Source organism: Lepidochelys kempii, chromosome 2 (genome assembly GCF_965140265.1).
Source record: "Lepidochelys kempii isolate rLepKem1 chromosome 2, rLepKem1.hap2, whole genome shotgun sequence".
Taxonomy (NCBI): Eukaryota; Metazoa; Chordata; order Testudines; family Cheloniidae; genus Lepidochelys; species Lepidochelys kempii.
Window position 1 is genome coordinate 44,268,044 of NC_133257.1, and position 20,311 is coordinate 44,288,354.

General features: G+C 43.3%; 1 protein-coding gene across 5 annotated transcripts; it reads left to right on the forward strand.

Moving 5' to 3' along the window:
• Nucleotides 1-6,223: 6,223 nt before the first annotated feature.
• On the forward strand, nucleotides 6,224-15,943 carry RBM12B (RNA binding motif protein 12B). Of its 5 annotated transcripts, none has more exons than XM_073330581.1 (3): nucleotides 6,224-6,348; nucleotides 9,154-9,199; nucleotides 9,923-15,943. In XM_073330581.1, the coding sequence occupies exon 3, from the start codon at nucleotides 9,951-9,953 to the stop codon at nucleotides 12,030-12,032; it is 2,082 nt and encodes a 693-aa protein (XP_073186682.1). In that variant the 5' UTR covers nucleotides 6,224-6,348; nucleotides 9,154-9,199; nucleotides 9,923-9,950; the 3' UTR covers nucleotides 12,033-15,943. The 5 variants fall into 5 exon arrangements, with proteins under 5 accessions (XP_073186682.1, XP_073186680.1, XP_073186681.1 ...); XM_073330579.1 differs by having other exon boundaries at nucleotides 6,224-6,339; XM_073330580.1 differs by having other exon boundaries at nucleotides 9,154-15,943.
• Nucleotides 15,944-20,311: the final 4,368 nt, after the last annotated feature.

Below are 20,311 nucleotides of genomic sequence, written 5' to 3' on the forward strand. Positions count from 1 at the left end.
TCTGTTTCACTAACTTCCCCATTTTTGTGTAGTCCCTCTTTTTGAAATTAAACGACACCGTGTTGGGCTGCTGTTGTGTTTTCCCCACCACAGGGATGTGAAATTTAATTATATTATGGTCACTATTCCCAAACAGCCCAGCTATATTCACCTCTTGGACCAAATCCTGTGGTCCACTTAGGACTAAATCAAAAATTGCCTCTCCTCTTGTGGGTTCCAGGACTAGCTGCTCCAAGAAGCTCTCATTTAAGGTGTCAAGAAACTTTATCTTTGCATCCCGTCCTGAGGTGACATGTACCCAGTCAATATGGGGATAGTTGAAATCCCCCTTTATTATTGAGGTTTTTTTATTTTAATAGCCTCTCTAATCTTCCTGAGCATTTCACAGTCACTATCACCATCCTGGTCAGGTGGTCGGTAATATATCCTTACTGCTATATTCTTATTATTCGAGCATAGAATTACTATGCAGAAAGATTCTATGGTACAGTTTGGTTCATTTAAGATTTTTACTTCATTTGATTCTACGCCTTCTTTCACATATAGTGCCACTCTTGCACAAGCACCACCTGTTCAGTCATTCCAATATATTTTGTACCCTGGTATTATTGTGTCCATTGATTAAATGGGAGGGAGGGAGGAATAGGATGAGAAATAAGGAAGAAAAAAAGATGAGTAGGCTGGGAGAAAAGGTACAAAGAAAGGGGAATATAAGAATAGCATAAAATATAAGGTCAGAGAACCCAGTAAAAGGGGATCGTATAGACCAAGGCAGAGGCAGGAGAAATAAACTTGTATCAAAATAGATTTAATTTTTTTTTTTTTTGCCTGCAAAGCAAAGGTAAAATCAGAAGCAGTGAGCAGAAAACAGCAAAGGGGACACAACTCTAGATACCTTTCTCTCTCAGCTCACCTTTGATTTTATCCTGCTTTACTTTTTATTTAGAAAGGTGGGCAGAGTTATGGTGCAGAAGAAAAATGGCTGGATGAGAAGGAAAAAGAGGGTAATTTCTTCTCCCTTTTCCCCAGCTACCAAAACTCACCTGTACCCCTCCTGCCTCTCTAAACCCTACCAAAACTTCAGTACACTAGATGTCTTCATTATTATTCCTGACCATCCTTTTCCAGACACAAAATTACATGACAGTTTATGATCCTGTGTGGTATTATTGCAAACTCATACCAAGTTTATCACACCAATTGCTCCCTAGCAGTTCCCAACTGGATACACATTTCAGCAGTAACAATGACTCTCTTAAGGGTCTAGTTACCTGGTGACAGAGACTTTTATCTTCCTGCACCAGTAACATCTCTCCTGGAGACAGCAAAGAGGTCCAGCTGTCATATAAACTCAATCCGCCTACATTTTGTATTCCACCAACTATCTTGTATTTTTCACAATAAAATAATAAGAAAAGTATGTCCCCATGCAGCAAGACTAGAAAGCTGGAGACTCCTTCCAGAAAAACCGGCACCTATTTCCAAACCAAAATTGAAGATAGTTGTTACTCAAATGGAGAGCAGAATCCTGACTTAATGCTCTCTCGTAATGCCCAGTCTCTAAGGCATGGTCTACACTGGTAAGTTTTTTCACCAAAAGGCAACCTTTGGCAAGGAAACAGCAGAGGTGTACACACTGCACAAAGCCAATTTTTGCGACGAAACTCCTCAGTTGCAGCGCTGTAATAAAACCACTTCAATGAGTGCCATAAGGCTTTTTGTCCCAAAGTTTTATCGTTCTAGTGCCAGTGTAGACACCGCGCTTGATTTTAGTGCTGTTATCGGCCTTCAGAATGTGTCCCACAATGCCCATCCTCACCACTCTGGTCAGCAGTTTCAACTCTGCTGCCAGGTAAACAACCTTCCATCCCTCCCACTTTAAAACCTTGGGAATTTTGAAATTCCCCTTCCTGTTTGCGCAGCATGGAGAGCTCACATTGCATCCTCCCAGGTGACCACGGTGGCTCCATGCAGCAAACAATCTCCCGCTTGGACCACTGAAGCTACTGGATCTGATAAGTGTTTGGGGAGAGGAGGCTGACCAGTCCCAGCTGCACTCCAGCTGTAGGAATTTCGATACCTTCGGCCAGATTGCGTGCAGCTTGTGTGAAAAGGGATAAGACTGGGATATGCTGCAGTGCAAAGGTGAAAGAGCTGAGGAACGTGTACCATAAGGTGAGGAAGGCAAACGGTCGCTCGAGTGCTGCACTCCAGACCTGCCGTTTTCATAAGGAGTTGGATGCTATCCTAGGCGACCCCACCTCCACCACCAAGAGCACCGTGGATACTTTGGTGGGTCTGGAGCCAGTGGAAAGTGTACCAAATCCAGAGGAAGTCATTGATGAAGAGGTGGAAGCTGAAAAAGATGTGGAGCCCATGGCACAGTCGCCTGATGGTGAGTCCAGTCAGGGGCTGTTCTTCACTCCAGAGGTGTCTAGCCAGTCTCTGCAGTCGCTCTTTGGTGAGCCAGAAGCAGGAGAGGAGTCCCCTGGTAAGTGGTTTTGCTTTGTGAAGTTCTGAAGCGGGTTGAGGGCAGAGAAGTGTAGAATGCTGGCTTTGTTTCTGCATGCTGGGCATTTCCCGCATGGCTAGGCAGTATGGCCCTGGGGTATCTGGCCGCTCAAAATCAGCAGCCAGGCATTCTGTCTCGGCAGTCCGCCCCTGAGTAAACTTTTTGCCCTTCCCTTCACACATATTATGCAACGTGCAACACGCGGCTACAACCATGGGAATATTTTCCTCATTGAGGTCTAACCTGCCATATAGGCATTGCCAACCCGCCTTTAACCGGCCAAACACACATTCCATGATCATTCTGCACTTACTGAGCCTGTTGTTGAACCACTCCTTATTGCTATCTAGGTTTCCCATGTACAACTTCAGGAGCCATGCAATTAAGGTGTACGCCAGGCAGTGTTCCCTCTAATTTTTTATGTCCGTGTGCGGAATGAATTTTGTTATGTGCACCAATATGGAGGTGATGTATGACACATCACCTTCATATTGATGCACATAACAAAATTCATGTGGTGGGGGGTAGGTCCGAGAGTTTCGAAGTGTGAGAGGGGGCTCAGGGCTGTGGCAGAGGGTTGGAGTGCAGGGGTGTGAGGGATTTGGCTGGGAGTGTGGGCTCTGGTAGTGGGGACGGGGATGAGTGGTTCAGGGCACGGGAAGGGGCTCAGGGCTGGGGCAGAGTGTTTGGGTGCGGGGGGCTGCAGGCTCTGGGGTGGGGCCAGGAATAATGGGTTTGGGGTGCAGGTTGACCCAAGGCTGACCCGAGACTCTCCCCAGGCCTCTGTCGCCACAGCAGCTCAGGGCTGGGGGAGAGGCATTGCTTCCCAGGCACAGCAGCTCCAGCGGGGCTGGGCTTGGCAGAGGGAGGGGCTCCTCTCCCCGGCAGCTTTGGTGGGCCTGGGCCAGGCTGGGAGAGGAGCTCCTCTCCCCCGGCCACAGCAAGTCCAGGGGAGGTCCGTGCTGGGGCCGGCAGGGAGGGGCGCCTCTCCCCACTGTGGCAGCTCCACACTGGGGCTTTCGGGGTGGGGCGCCTCTCCCTGCTGCGGCAGGTCCATGCTGGGGGAGAGGCATCTCTCCCCACCACAGTCCTGAGCCCCTGTGCGGGGCTTAATAGACAGCTGCACAGCCATACAGCTACGCAGCTTAGAGGGAACTTAGACGCCAGGTCTCCCAGAATCACTATGGGCATACTGACTTCCCCTACGATGACCTTATGGTAAGAAAGTCCCTGCTTGCAGCTTTCTGTACAGGCCACTATTCCTAAAGATACATGCATCATGCACCTTTCTGGACCATCCTGCACTGATGTCAGTGAAATGTCGATGAGGATCCACAAGCACCTGAAAAACCTTGGAGAAGTACCCCTTCCAATTGATGTACTTTGTCGCAAGGTGGCCCAGTACCAGAATTGGAATATGCATTCCATCTATTGCACTTCTGCAGTTAGGGAAACCCATTTCTGCAAAGCCATCTACATTTCACGCACGTTGCCAAGAGTCAGGGTCTTTGCAATAGGATGTGATTCATTGCCTTGCACACTTGTGTTAACACAGCCCCAGTGGTCGACTTTCCCACTCCAAATTGGTTCACGACTGACTGATAGCAGTCTGGAACTGCCAGCTTCCATACTGCAATTGCCCCAGGCTTTTCCACCGAGTGTGCAGTTCTCATTTGGGTATCCTTGTGCCGCAGGTCTGGGGCAAGTGCCGCACACAGTTCCAGGAAGGTGGCTTTCCGCATCCGAAAGTTCCCAGACCTGTATAACAATGCGATCCTTTCACTCAGTACTAGTTTCCCAAGCCCAAAAGTGATGTTCCACTGTGTTCAGCTGTTTTGTGAATGCCAAAAGTAACCTAATGTTGCTGCTTTCGATGTTGGACACCGCATCAGGCAACTGTGACTGCCGTTGCCTTCGCAGCTTCAAGAATAACAGCACTGCTATTCACAAAGTGATAGCTTGCAGAGCAGTGGAGATCAGCACAGGACCCATTCCTGCAAATAGATGTGGTGGGGCAAACAGAAAACAAGGGACATTGAAAAATGCCGCAAACTGAAGATGAAAGCACATGGAATGCTGGGACGGAAAGCAGTGCATCGCTGGGCAATGAGCCTGGACTCACGATGTGCCACGATCCCCTCCACCTTCGCACAAGACTGAGCAGCAGAGGGGGGAGAGCTGCACCGTGCACTGCTCTCATTGCCGATGCAAGTGCCGCAAGTGTGAATGCGCTCTTCCGACAGTGGAAGACAATGTGAATACGCAACAGCAATTTTCTTTAAGTGCTTTTTTATCACTGACCAAACTCTGGGTGAAAAAAATATGCCAGTGTAGACCTAGCCTGAGGCATCTATCACTGACAATAGGAATGCATCCGATGAAGTGAGCTGTAGTTCACGAAAGCTTATGCTCAAATAAATGTATTAGTCTCTAAGGTGCCATAAGTCCTCCTTTTCTTTTTGCGAAAACAGACTAACATGGCTGCTACTCTGAAATAAGAGACCTTATAACGCATTCATTTACCTTGACATCGTCACTAGTATCCTATGTCTCGTCCCACCAGAAAACAGCCCGCCAACCCCACATCAAAGCTATTCCAGCCAGCACCAAGGCAATGTTGGGGTCCCAGGGCATGGCCACTAGGTAAGTCGAGGGGATGGAAGGCCATGAGTGTTGAGGAGGACTCTTTGCTAAATCCCCCTTCACAGAATTCAGTCCTGGCTGGCCTGAGAAAGCCCTTGCACTCCCAAAATAATGCTGCAGCTGCATATAGAGCTGTTTTGTGTAGGGTTTGCTGGCGCCAAGTTAGGATAACGGCAGGAATCAGCTACAAGGCCATAACCGCTTATTTGCCTCATTAATCGCAAGGCTAAGCAGCCTGTGCTGTTGTTTTGAATTGCTAAAATGCTCGTTAAAGGTTGCCGGAAAAAGTATTGTTGTAACCCCATATAAGGCAAAGCAGTTTTATTTGGCTGATGTGTAATGCAATAGAGATAAGGAGTATAAAGGTATGTGACTCTGCCTGCTCAGTGTGCAGGATTTGAGATTCTATTCTCCCTGTACCTTCTTTGGTGCGCCGAATAAACTTTTCTGCTTCTCCACCCCGTTGTGTTTATATTGGGTGACGCTCACCGGGCAACGAACCCCTGCTGTTGCTTGCCGCTGGCACTGGGTGCCGGCAACAACAAGAGGGAGAGATCGGAGCAATTGGTAATGCCAAGGAGATGCCAAAATTGACCATGAGACTGAAGGAACAGGCAGGCCCGGCCTCTGCACCCTCAAGCTGAATTGGACAGGCCCTTTGCCTACTATGAGGCGGGAGCTCCCTCCCAGCACATGCACACTGCCCCCACAGACGCTGGCAAAGGAAAAGTGGAGCAGCCTAGGAGGTGCCAGGGGTGCACGGGTGAAAGGGGAAAGCAACGGCCGCCACGAAAAGGACAGACGCGCGCGTACCAAGGTTCCATGCGCCGGCCGCCTATGAACTAGTACATGCGCAGTGAGACGCGGGGATGACCGTTGGAAGGGAAACCTGACACATGTACACGGGGTCCGGTTACAAGAAGAGGATGCAGTGACACTCTGCCATAGGAACCGAGTTTGCACATGCGTAAAGATAAGCCTGGCGTAAATCACTCGGGCGGCAGGGTCACGCATGTGTAGTGTAGGCTGAACTGTAGCGAAGGGGGCGCGCATGCGTGTGGCCCCGGCCAGTTGGGAGAGGGGAAAGAGAGGAACGGCGCCATCTTGTTGCTGCTTCTCCGGAGCTGCAGGGACACCGAGCGAGGCGCTCGGCGGGGAGCCTCTCTCACGTGTAGCGGGCAGCGGTGTGTACGGTGGGTGGGGCGAGGGAAGCGGGCTGAGGGAGATCCGCTTTCCCCGGGCGGTGCTCTTGGCCGCTGGCCGCCCGCCCGTTCCCGGGGCGGAGGGTCTGCGCTGGGAGATGGCCACGGGGCCGGAGAGACGTTGCCGGTTTCTCCAGCTGTCTAGGCGGGCTCCGCCGGAGTCCTGGCCTGGTCCCTGAGATGATGTCGCACATGGAGGCCTATCGGCCGCTCCGGAAGGTCCTCCTCACCTGTGAGCCTGGATATCCCCCCCCCCCACGCACCCCCCTTTTGTCCCTCCCGCCCCGGTGCCGCGGGGAGGCCGGGCTTGTTCTCCGCAGGATCGGATCACAAACGGCCTCTGGCGGGACTGGGGCGCACCTGGCATGGGGGGAGCGGCCCCTCCGGGCCCTGTTGGCCTCTGGACGGAGGATCCCGGCGAACGTTCGGGCTGGTGCTGGAGGCGCTCGGGTCGTGCCCGCTTGGAGGCGGAAGGTGCTGTGCTTTCTAGGCTTGTGATGCGTCGGCAGTGGCCCTAATCGGGCTGAGGAGTGCGGGGATGCTGACTGAGGCCTTGAGTTTGTGGGACCGCTCTCTGGCTCAGGCTCGACACCTACTGGTTTCGCCTAAATAGCAGCGCCTCGTCGAAGCCTTCCGTGCAACGGGTCTGTCTGCAGACTTCACTCAGCTGTTGCTCCAGTGAAACTAAATCTCTCAGTTGATAAACTTCTTGCTTTGACTGCTAAGTCCATTTTTTGCCAGCAGCTGAGATAGGGAATGGCTTACCGACTTACCAGTTTTTTTTAAGTAAAATTCATAAACATTGTTCACCCACTTTAGTTTATTTAGTTTCAGTTAATGTCATCATCCTCTGGCTTATGCTGGGGTTTTCTTCAGCTGTCTTTCCCAGACCATGATTTGATTGCATGGGATCTGGATATGGGAAATTGTACAGTGATAAGTAAGCATCAGTGTTATGGAGACCTAGTTTTATGAAATGTTTGATTCTTTTTGATTGGTAGTGAAAGTGAGTATGGTATGAGGTTTTGCTAGGTAATGAAATGAAAGTATGGTCCTAGTCTTGTGTATTTCTTATTGATGCTTTTTTGAAGATGATATTGTTTAATGAAGCCTTTGTGCTTTGAATTGGTGAATATGTAGGGCTTTCCCAAAAGCCTTATCCATTTATCTAAGCATTTGTTCTTCTTTGGCGGCCTCATTCTACTGCTGATTTGAACTTACATGTGTTTAAAAAAAACTTTTTTTTTTTTTAAACTACATTTCACTTCTTTGGGTTATTCATTTAAGCCATCTAATGACTTGTCTACATTTGTTACCATCTCTTGATTGTTTGGATGAACAGCTAGCAAAAATTTATTAGATTAACTTGCATTTCTATCTGTGGAACAGTTTAACATTGATTTTATTTTATGTGGTGATCTGAAATTAACTTGACTGGTTCAAGCGTGAGAAGTTGTGTATTGTGTCCATGGTGTATGATGGGCAAACTGGACAGTTGTCATCACAGGAGTACTGAGCATACCTGGTTCTGTGTTGACGACAAAATATTGGGAAGTGATTTTTGGTCATAGGAACACAGAAAGGTGCTAGAAAACTGCTGAAATACTACATCAGGATGCTACATGAATTAGTGGGCAAATGGATTTGACTTTTCAAGAAACGAAGGCCCTTTCAGAGAATTCTCTCTCCCGTTGAATTCTTTCCTTGCACGTTGGCATTGCTGTTTCAGCTATTGAGAAGATAGCATATACAGATGTGAGGAGCTATTTATCTACAAGTGCAATGATCAAACATTCAGTCTTTCTAGCTTACAGACTTGTCTATAGAAAGAAAGTATTCAGACAGTTTAGAAGTAAAATAAGGTCTTTCAGTTACAGAAATTTGGCCTTTTTTTGTGCTAATACAGGTGAAGTGATCAGCTTTTGTGATTAGTAGATGTAAGTGGATTAGAAATCTGAAAAATGTAAGTGATCAGTATGGTATCTTATATTTTTGATAAACTAGGGCTTTCTGTATAATGTGGTAGCATTCTTAACTACTTGTCAGTAATAGCTTGTTTAAAAAAAGAGTAATAATTTGGTAGTGCATAGGTTTGCCTTGTTTCTGTAATATAGCTGTGTTATATAATCCTGTAGCTTGTCAGAGCACATTCAGTGGTTCTTGGTTGCATGTTTGGAAAGCAGCAAGCAGTGCGGGGGGAAAGCCTTGCAAATGAGATTTGTTTGTAAATTCATGTACTCATTGAAATCTGTTTGGAATTTTTGGCTCTTTCATATGATTGTCTATCTTCAGTGCAATATTGGACTGGTGGTGATTAGCATGTTTTGCCGTGCACGTCAAAAGCAGGTGGATTTCAGAAGAATTGGACATGTAATCTTGAGCTGGATTTATACACCTTTCAAGGAATGAAGTAACAGAGGGTTTTCCCTCTACCTTATTGGCAGTTCTGTTGCATTTCAACAGTTCAGTATGGCACAATTGATGACCAGTTAATCTCAGCATGTTTACATCATTTGCAGACGTCACCCTTAACATTTGAATTTTCTTTCCTACATCTAAAACGGATTCACAGACAGAGATGCAGTGCATAGCAGTGTGCCGAAGTACAGTATGTCTCACTTATATTTCTCTTGGAACAAGGAAGGAATTCTCCATAGTTCTCAAAATTGTGGTTTCATTACAGTGCTTGGCTGTTAATGTTATCCATTGATATGGACATGCCACAGTAACGTCGCACAATATGTAAACCAAAATACAAATATCAGCCATTAATTATGTTTCATTTTCTTTCCACAGTTAAGTTGATTTTACAGAATTTATCAGGTCTTCCAAGCAAAAACAGGTAAGCTGCCTAAAGCTTAATGCTTATCACTGAATATTGTCAAAGATCACGCACGGCCTTTTCTCACATACTTATGACTGGGAATTAGGACGTACTCTCCTGAGTGCACGTGGCTGCTGCAGTTAGCATCCTGACTACTTGAAAGAGGCAACGTTGTTGAACGCTGAATAAACGTATCCATTGGTGAGCAGAACTGGTCAGTTGATAGACCAGCTTGTCTGAAAGTCTAAATTCATCATTGTTGATGAATTACTTTAATTCTCAGTGAAGTAGTTATTCTTTTTTGTCTGTAATCTTCTACCTAGACTTCACAGTGCTATGATGGAAAGTGTCCCGTTAACACTAAAACAGAAGATTTTGGTCCTTAGTATCAGGTAGAGATTTCTGGCAGGTAACAACCATGCCATGAAGGACTTGAGGCATTCCTTACTTATCTTGGATGGTGAGAAGAGTGACTTACGTGGATTTTGTTGCCCTTAAGATAGGGAATATTGACAGTTACGTGCGTACATCCAGGTGGAGTAGCTAATTGTTCTGACTATTTAGTCAGCTTTAAGATTAAAACAGGGTCACTGATTGATTTGAATTTGAGAGTTTTTGATTTCATAAATCTGGATTGATTGAGGCAGGGACCTTCCTTAAAAAGGCTCTAGCTTAAGTATTAAGATACTGTAATAGATGAGTACTAAAGACTTGCTATCATGTGTACCTTTTTGTCTGCAGGTGATTTTTGCTGTGGGTTGAGCTCAGAATGGCTGTAGTCATCCGTTTACAGGGGCTTCCTGTTGTTGCGGGTCCTGCAGATATTCGCCGTTTCTTCTCGGGATTGAATATTCCTGATGGAGGAGTGCATATTATTGGAGGAGAAACTGGGGAGGCTTTTATTATATTTGCAACAGACGAAGATGCACGACGTGCCATGAGCTGTTCAGGAGAGCTTATCAAAGACTCCCCCATAGAGCTCTTTCTCAGCAGCAAGACTGAAATGCAAAATACAATAGAAATGAGCCGGAAAAGATTTGATCGTGGGGGAAGAGAACCAATGTCTGGGTCTAGACGAACAGGTGGTAGTAATTCAGGTGCATCAGGTGTTGGGAACCTTTCAAATTTAGTTGCAGCTATTACAAAAGGAATAAATAAATCTGGCTATGTCCCATCAAATCACCCAGAGTCTGGCTTTCATACCAATGGCACAAGACATGGTGATCCAAGTATACCTAAATCAAACTATAACCAGTCAAGAAAGGAGTCACTGAGTTCAGATGATATTTATTTATTTCTACATGGCATACCGTACTCTGCAACAGAAGATGAAGTACGTGCTTTCTTTTCTGGATTACGAGTAGAGGGAGTAATCTTTATAAAACGTCGCAATGGCCTAAATAATGGTGATGGTTTGGTAAAATTTGCTACACCTCATGGTGCCTTAGAAGGACTTAAACGTCATAGACAATACATGGGTCCAAGATTTATAGAAATAAGTCCAGCTACTGAAGAACAGTGGATTGAATATGGTGGCAGGGTAGACATGAAGAATGAGATTGCTCGTTACTTAAGCAAAGAACGTTCTCCAACAAGAGGTTCAAACTATACTCATTCAAGAAAACATTCTCATTCAAGATCTCCTCCAAGGAGACGAACGCGCTCTCGTTCACCTCGTGGCCAGGAATTTTACTTACACTTAAGAAATCTACCTACCTATCTTGAGAAAAAAGATCTGAGAACTTTCTTTGGAAAGCTGGATGTGTCTAACAACCAAATCAAGTTTTTACTGGACAAGCATCAAAGGAGGACAAGAAATGCGTTTTTGATGTTGAAGAATCAGAAAGATTTTAATATTGCTCTGGAACATCACAGGATGTCTCTTTTCAATCGTCCTGTTTACATTTTTCCTATTTCTAGAAGATCTATGTTGAAACTAATTGAGTCATATGAGAAGAAGAGCTCACAAGAAAGCGATCGGCCTGGACAGGCTGTATCGGAAAAAAGTTATCGGGAGGGGCATTCTGGCCCAAAGATGTGCATATATATAAGAAACTTTCCATTTGATGTGACAAAAGTTGAAGTACAAAAGTTCTTTGCAGGATTTGCTATTGATGAAGATGATGTTTACCTGCTTTATGATGACAAAGGAGTTGGGCTGGGAGAAGCATTGGTAAAATTTAAATCTGAAGAACAGGCAATGAAAGCAGAAAGTTTAAATCGTCGAAGGTTCTTGGGAACAGAGGTACTTTTAAGACTTATATCTGAAGAACAGATGCAGGAGTTTGGTTTAAATGTTCCACCATCAGCACCAAGTGGAAAAATGCAGGTTCATTCACAGGCATATGACAGAGGTGAGCATTCCCGTCCAGCTGGTTCACCACCTGGACAACCACAAGGACTACCTATGCACTCATTTGGTCCTCCTGGGAGCTTTAGGCATCCTCCTGATGTTAGACGACCCCCTGAGGATTTTCGAGGTCCTCCACCTTTTATGGATTTTGGTGGTGATGGCGAACCTTTTGGTAGGATGGAGTATGGAAACAATAACATGGGAGGCTTTTCTGAGGGAAGATTTATGTCCGATCCAAATTTCAGTGGTGGTTCTGATCGTGTAACTCCTATTAGATTAAAGAACTTGCCATTTAGAGCCACCCCGAATGAAATTTTGGATTTTTTCTATGGCTATGGTGTCATTCCAGAGTCTGTTTCTATACAATGTAATGAACACGGATTACCTTCAGGTGATGCCATTGTTGCTATGACAAATTATGAGGAAGCAATGGCTGCTATTAATGAGCTAAATGATAGACCAATTGGCCCACGCAAAGTTAAGCTAAGCTTGCTTTAAAGAGAGAAAATGTTTCTCAAATTAAAAATTCTAGACATCACAGTATTGATGCAGTAAGATGGTTTCTTATTTACAATTTTTTGTTACTGGAAGATGCAGAAGAAACAGTTTCCATAAACAGAGGAAGTTGTAAATAGTGTCATGTTTAGTTATTTTGGATTGGTTCAAATTGACATCTGTAGGGTTTTTTAGAAGACGTCTTAGAAGTGTATTATGCTTATTTTTATTTTTATGGCAGATGGAGAGATCAGTAATCCGAATGGATTCTCTGTTGACTTGTAAGGTGCATATCTTGATATTAAGATATACAAACATGGAGTTGTAATGCATTTGGGGGTTTTTAGTTTTGCGTTCATTCCATGGTTCTATGACTCTGCAACATTTGAAAATGTAAAACTGCTGGTTGTCTTGGTTGTACAGACTGGTCAAAGAGAACAATTTCAGTGCCACCTTCATTAGTAAATATCCTTGGAGCTATTGTCAACCCTATATATGTAGAATAGGTAAATTGTAAACATGAGTGAATTTCTTATGTAAACTGTTTAGTCTTGTTCAGTTTCACGTGGTCGCAGACATCTCAAGTTATTCTCATAAAATTAGTTTCCTGTTCATGTTAGCTGCCTGTGCAACTTTTTAAAAAAAATAAAAATAAAAGGCTTTACAGCTATGTGGATTACCTGTTTAAAATTTGTGTACATTTATTCATTGAACGCTTGGTCAGAATCATGCTGACCATCTTTCATAGAAGGGGTGAAAAATGGATATTCAGTATACACTGTTCTTTGCACATGTTGGTTAGTTTTGGCTCTAAAACTGGTTCTCAACTTATTTATCGTTGTGGGCCACAGGTTGAGAACCACAGTGCGCTCCCCTCCCCCCCAATTTCCCATAGTCCCCTATGCACATTGCCCCCCGCCCAGAGACTCCTTCACAGAGTGGGACCAGGATTGCAACCTTGAGCACAGAACCTGCTGCGTGGGGCCGGCAGCCAGACCCAGCAACCTGGACCCTGGGACCCTGCCACATGGGGCCAGGTAGCCGGGACACCTGGCCAGGAGCGGAGTGCCTGGTACGGGCTGGCAGCTAGGACCCGAGGTACGGGGCCAGGAGCAGAGCCCCACCTAAAACCTGGGGGTGCTGCCAGACCCCTGCAAAACACCAGTTCCAAGTACACGCCCTCTCCCCCTCCCCCCCCCAACCTGCCCAGAGACCCACTTTCCTGCACCTGCTGCCCTGCGGCACTCACCAGCCCCCTGCTGGCAGGAGTGCTCCTGAAGGCAAATACTGTCTGTCCCTCAGCCAGCCCCGCCCCCTGCCAGACCAAAGTGGCAAATTTTGAATTTTTTTTTAACACAGCTCGGCCACAGGTTGAGAACTGCTGGGTTGAGAACCGCAGCTCTGAAATCTATGTCGCTCAAAATTTGGTGGGATTTTCTGTTCTGTCTCGGCATAATATATTGTCTACAGTGGGGAGTGAAAGTAGAATATGGGTTTTTTAGTGTCCCATATCCATATTCTTGAAACTATTATTAGGAATAAGTTAGTAGTTATAACAAAATTCTTAAATGCAAGCTAGTTCAGTGACCATACTGTACAGACTTACTAACATCTGAGCTGCATGTCAGTGGCAACTACTCAGTTGCATCCAGTTATTTACTGACCTTTTCCTATAGGAATGAAAAAGACGTTGGCTTAAATCTAGATGTTTAGAATGCTTTTCTAGGTAGTATGCTGCTACTTTTAAAATTGAAATGAGGAATAGAAAGTGAGGTTGCTTGTTTCTTTTGTGGTTCAGAAAATAAGTTAGGTTCCCTCTAATTGTGATTATTTTTGCATTATAAGAAATAGCAAGATCATAACATTACTGTTTAAATTGAGTGGGAGACTTACGAAACTGAACTAATAGAATTTAGATGTTTAAAAGTCTACCCTGTGTTTTATCTGACTGTCAGAGTGCCCCACAGTATCATTTTAATTCATGAGTTCCCCACTGTAACTACCTTCATACAATTCAAACAATAAATATTAATATACAATTTTTGATTCATTGTAAGTAGTGTAAGGTAATAATGTAAAGAAATATCAATCGTGATAGTGGCACTCTTACTGACAGCTCTAAACGATACAGAGTTGTGGGTTATTACTGTATTTTAAAACAGGTCTTCTGAGTTTTTGTAATAACTAAGTTCTGCTGATGCCATGTAATGGATCCTTCTTCATGGAAAGCACTGTTCATATGGGTTCCATGAGGGTTTGCCAGCATTCCTGTACTGTAGGAAAGAGAGCAGCTTAGGCTTTCTTACTCCTTGGCCGATGAATTTCTGGGGTTTTGTATGAACTGGATGTGAGGGTTAGTGTGTGCCACTGCATATCAATGGAGAAAGGTTAAAGCACTTCTTGTATGGGGCAGATGAAGAGCCAGAACTGTCAGTAAGAAAGAGCAGTTGTTGGCAGTAAAAAAGGCATAGTAGATGAAACAGCCTGCCTTTTGAATTTGAAAGAGGAGGGGCTGATTAATTAGAAACATTCATATATCATACAAGCATGCAATACAGTGCATTTTTTTCCCTAACTCATCTGGGACACTGAAAGCAATAGTGACTTGAAATCAGTTTGAATTTTAAATTCAAAATAAAGTTTGGTTATGATGGTGATTTGTTGAATGTTACGTACTTATAGGAACACAAACTTGCATAAAGCTTCATATGAGACCTATAATACATTAAACAAATTGCTATAGGAAAAGCTTAATTACCAAATTTTTAAAACCAAACGCTGGAAAACTTCTGGCTGCTTTATTGCTACTTCAGTTTTTTCTGTCATTCAAGAAATTTATTTTGTGTACTAATTTTAGAAATGTGCTTTTACAAATTCCTCGAAGCAACCACTGAGAACTTAACCTCCCTTCCCACCCCCTACTTTGAATAAAAGGGAATAGAAGAAGAAAAGCAAGCAGCAGCATCCCTTGTATTTTTTTAAAATAAAGAATTTAAATGGCAACTTTGTTTTTGAATTGTTCCTTGTGAGTAGTCCCATCTTTTTTTAAAGGGTAGCAAAATGGCTTTCCATACTTCTGCTTTAAAGGTGGAAATGGCAGTGTTCTGCCTGTACATGGAGAATCTGTGAGATGAGAAATTAAGAGATACAGTAAAACTTAGGCTTCTGAGTTACTTTTAAAAATTATACCTACTCTTGCCTCACATTTAAATTTCTAGTTGAAAGTAGTTTCAGTAGTAAGCTGGTTTTGAGTCCTGCTGCCAGTTTTTATTTTTAAATAGCACTTAATATCAAATCTCAAAACTACTACTCCAGAGAGATGCCAAAATAAAGTGAACATAATTTTGTCTAATCTTGAGTTAGAAAAAATTTCCAGACAGGAAATCTGTCATTGCAGTGACAAATACAAATTATAATGAATTTCATCTGGAAAAAGCTTTTGGTAAGATTTCGGTACACTACTTTTAACTTATTTTAAAGTTCACAATTCTTCCAGCTCTTACAAAACACAGTATCTAAACTAATGGCAAAAATTGCTAACTCTTTCAAACAAGTTCCTGCATTTTTGAAGTTATAGAACCTTTATGCTGCTTACTAACAGGCAGCTGGAAGTAAAAATATGTAAATCTCACAACATATTTGCTGTTTCTTTGAAGTGTGTAGTTCCATGCAGCTGTCTATGTAAAATGGCTTCTCCATCTCTAGGGCTGTAGTTAATTATATATTTTACTGACAAGTTTTTTTTTATCAATAGGCTAGAAACAACAGTTATGGTAGGGAAAACTGGATTCTTTTTCAGTAATTGTACACGGTAAGAGATAAAACTGACTAATGTATCGGGGAAGATATTTTGGTTAGACTGTTTAAAACACATTTTTTTTTTTACCATGTTTAACTCCAGTGACTAATGAACGGTGAAAAGAAAAGATGGCTTTGATAAAGATTTAGACCTCTGCCCCTTTACCATATAAACTCAGAGCCTGGGACATCAATGAAATCCTTAGGAAAGACCGAACTTGATATTACTGACTTTTCTATGGCAAAAATCCTTAAAGGTCATCTTCATACACTATTAAGAAGCAGAATTTAAACCCCTTGCAGGTCACCCATAATTTATAATTATTTTCTTGGATGCAATAGTAAGCACTGATCCCCTGCAACCTCCATTGGTGGAAATGCCAGAAGAACATTATTTAACTAAGAAATGTTGCCATGAAAAATATGTACCTATCATGGCTTTCTTAACATGTTAGGGCTCTCTTGGGTGTTACATTTTGGCTTTCTAGGTTAGCTACAGTCATATTCTGCCATGGTTCAGTTACTTTCAAACACATCATACAAGTCCTAGATAGATTCTTCAGAAAAGCACGTAGCAATACTCAGTTCATCTGGCATAGAGGAAAATTACTAAGAAAGGATGCTGATGAGTTGCATTACTGTACTAGGAAAAGGTAGCTGGAAGCCTAGTTCTCCAGTATTTTTACATATTACCTACTTGCTAAGAGAAATTCTCTACTTCCCTGGTATCAAAGAGATGGGGGCAGTGCATCCAGATTGAACAAACCCAAAATCTGAAAGTCTCCTTGAGTTGGATCAGGTCTGCATTGATGCAGGCAGTGGTGGCACTAAGCATTCTTGGATGGCTTAAACTATAACATTGACTATGTATCTTTTGAGACACTGGGATGGTGTTTTAGTCTGCAAATATTTCTTGCAGTGCAGCACATTGTGGTGGATTCTGAAGCAGAGGAAACAGCAATCATGGTCCTCCTCTCTCTGATGCTCTTCTGCTGTGCTGACAGGGTGTGAAGCTGCTGAGCAGTCTTCTTCCTTAGGTGCCATGCCTGAAGTACAGGAAATAAACTCATTGGCAAGGAAAGTACTGGAGCAGTAGAACAAATGCTAACCTCACTGAGCTAGGCTCAGGCAGCGTGTGGCATGCCAAGACCACCACCATGCTAATGGTCTGGAACAGGTAGGTCTCAGGTACCTGTGCATTAAGGCAGAGGTGAAAGTGGATAACAAGGTATATTTGGGATCTGATTAAGCGCTGAGGTTTGCAGGAGAGTGGTATGCTCATTGCTGATTAAAGTCAAGAAGGAACTGACTGGTATTTTCCAAAGAGCAGCATATATACACAGCAGGGGCTGGTGTGTAGTAATAATTAAGGAGCCTGGCTTCTGCTACCATCCGTGACCCCAAAGCCTTAAGTGCTAGGGAAGATGTGCTGAAGAACTAAAACCCAGCATTTGTGCAGCCTTCTCATTCCTATCTTTAAATATTCCACAATCAGAGCTAAGTTACTCCTATTGATAATGCAGAAGTGAGAACAGTTCCACACACCACTGATGATAAAAATGGATTAGTCAAAATCGGATGCCTTGTACTACATAGGAGCATAGGTCTGCTGAAGGGGGTGTCATTTTCACTCATTTTTTTCACTGTACAGTACCTGCACCTGAAGTACTTCTTGACAGTTTTACAAGAATGTTAAAATACAAATCTGTGAGGTCTGTTTTCAGATCTCCTAGAATAATGAGGAAAGGCTTCCCAACTAGAATCTTGAGCATTTGATTCACAAGTTATAGATTGAGACTGAAAAAAAGACAAGTGTTCTTTCATGAACACTTTGTTCCTGAATTTGGTTGTGTTTTTATGCTCCATACTGTGCTTTGTATTTAGGGAGGCTAGTGTTTGACTTTTCCACCTCACCTTTTTTCCACCTCACCCTACCCTGCTATCAGTTCAAACTGAGGTTATGGTAAAACCATCTATATTGTATAATCAAATATGAGCACTGGAGGAGACATCTCACATTTTGATCCTTTATTGTAAATGGCACTTGAAGTGCACTTTATACCTCCTCACACAGTTCCAGGAATTAAATTGTATGCAAAGGGTTAATATTTCACACATTTCTTGATCACATTAATTTTATTCTGAATTATATAGTAACTCAAGAATTTGTTGATGTATTAAAGCCTAGAAGTATAGGTATAATGGATCTTTCTGCCTTAGAAATTCCAATAATGTCAAATTTAGATTCTCCTGGTTTTAGTGGAACAGAGGTTGGAGGTTTTAATGTGTACAGAAAACTCGCCCCCACAATAACTGAAGGGGGAGGTGTAGATGGCCACAAAAAGTAGTGGAACTAAAAATTCATTCCTCAGCTATGGTCTTTTGTGATGTTGGACCACTGTTCTCTAGTTTCTCAGGGCTTGGCTACACTTGTGAGTTAGAGCGCATTAAAGCAGCCCTGGACTCCCTAGCTCACTACCTGTCCACGCTGGCAAGGCACGTAGAGTGCTCTGACTCCACTTCAGTGGGCAGATTAACGCTTGTTGTGCCTTGGCTGAAATGCCTGGGCGTCAGTGTGAACGGGGTGTTGCATTACTGTGCTCTGATTACCCTCCGGAAACGTCCCATAATCCCCTTAAATCAAGTGGCCACTCTTGTCATTGTTTTGAACTCACTGCAGGAATGCGAATATGCCCTTTGAAAGCTCCATTTCTGACAGCTGTCGTGCTTATCTGCTCTGAGACAAAGCAACCATTAGTGTGGAATGCTGTGTGTGAGAGAGAGAGAGAGGCCGGGGGGGAGGGGTCTGCTTCTGTCTGAATTTAAAAGGCAGCATGCTGACATGCTCTCTCTCCCCCCATGTACACACAACACACTTTGTGTCACACTCCACCCTACCCCCCCATAAAAGCACGTTGCAGCCACTTGCATGCTGGGATAGCTACCACAATGCACTGCTCTCTGTGGCTATTGCAGGAGCTGCTAATGTGGCCATGCCAGTATGCTTGTAGCTGTCAGTGTGGACAGATTGCTGTGCTTTCCCTACTGTGCTCTATGAAGGCTGGTTTAACTCAAAGCGCTCTACATCTGCAAGTGTAGCCATGCCCTAAGAGAGAAAATATCTGAACCTATAATGTAAGAAACAAGCAGGAAATATTAAAACAAACCTTTCATATTTTTCTCATGCATCATAATACAGCAAAAGAGAACAAGTCCATATTTTGCACTTTTGCAGGTCACTTTTCAAAATTCTTATTAAATTGAGCAATTTAGAAACCAGGCTAAAATTGTCCAGCTCACAGTATTGTGGCTGAAACAAGTGTTCAGTGTCAAGTTGTGTTCTAATTAAAACTACTGTTTAAAAAGATTGCTTGGTAAACTGCGTACAAGCATACAGTAGGTGTTTTAATAGAGCTAAATGTAAATTTGTACATGGGGAAACAAAGAATGTAGCCCATGTTGTATCGTAAAAAGCAGTGACTCTGAAAAAGATTTAGGGGTTGTGGTGGATAGTCAGCTGAACATGAGCTCCCAGTGTGACGCTGTGGCCAAAAGAACTAATGTGATCCTGGGATGCATAAATGAGAACCTTGAATAGGAGCAGAGAGGTTATTTTACCTCCATCTTTGGAACTGGTGTGACTGCTGCTGGAATATTGTGTGCTGTTCTGGTGCCAAAAATTCAAGAAGGATGTTGATCAATGGAAAAAGGTGAAGAGGAGAGCCAGGAGAATGATTAAAGGATTAGAAAACATGCCTTATAGTGACAGAATCAAGGAGCTCAATCTCTTTAGTTGAACAAAGAGATAGTAAATGGGTAATTTAATTACAATCTATGAATACTTAGATGGGGAACAAATATTTAATAATGGGCTCTTCATTTAGCAGAGAAAAATATAACACAATCCAATGCCTGGAAGTTGTATCTAGATAAATTCAGACTGGAAATAAGGTGTACATTTTTAACAGCGAGAGTAATCATAGAAATGTAGGACTGGAAGGGACCTCAGTAGTTCATCTAGTCCCTTCCCCGGCACTGTGGCAGGGCTAAATATTATCTAGATCATTCCTGACAGGTCTTTTTCTAACCTGTTCTTAAAAATCTCCAATGGTAGAGATTCCACAACCTCCCCCAATGACCTTGTTCCAGTGTTTTAACTACCTTTACAGTTAGGAATTTTTTCCTAATGGCTAACCAAAATCTCCCTTTCTACAATTTAAACCCATTGCTTCTTGCCCTGTCCCTGGTGATTAAGGAGAACAATTTATCACCCTCCTCTTTATAACAACCTTTTATGTACTTGGAAGACTCATCTTTTCCCTGAGTCTTCTCTTCTTCAGATTAAACAACCCCAGTTTTTTCAATCTTTCCTCATAGGTCATCTTTTCTAGACCTTTAATCATTTTTTTGTTGTTGTTCTCTGCATTTTCTCCAATTTGTCTACATCTCTCCTGAAGTGTGGTGCCAAGAACTGGACACAATTC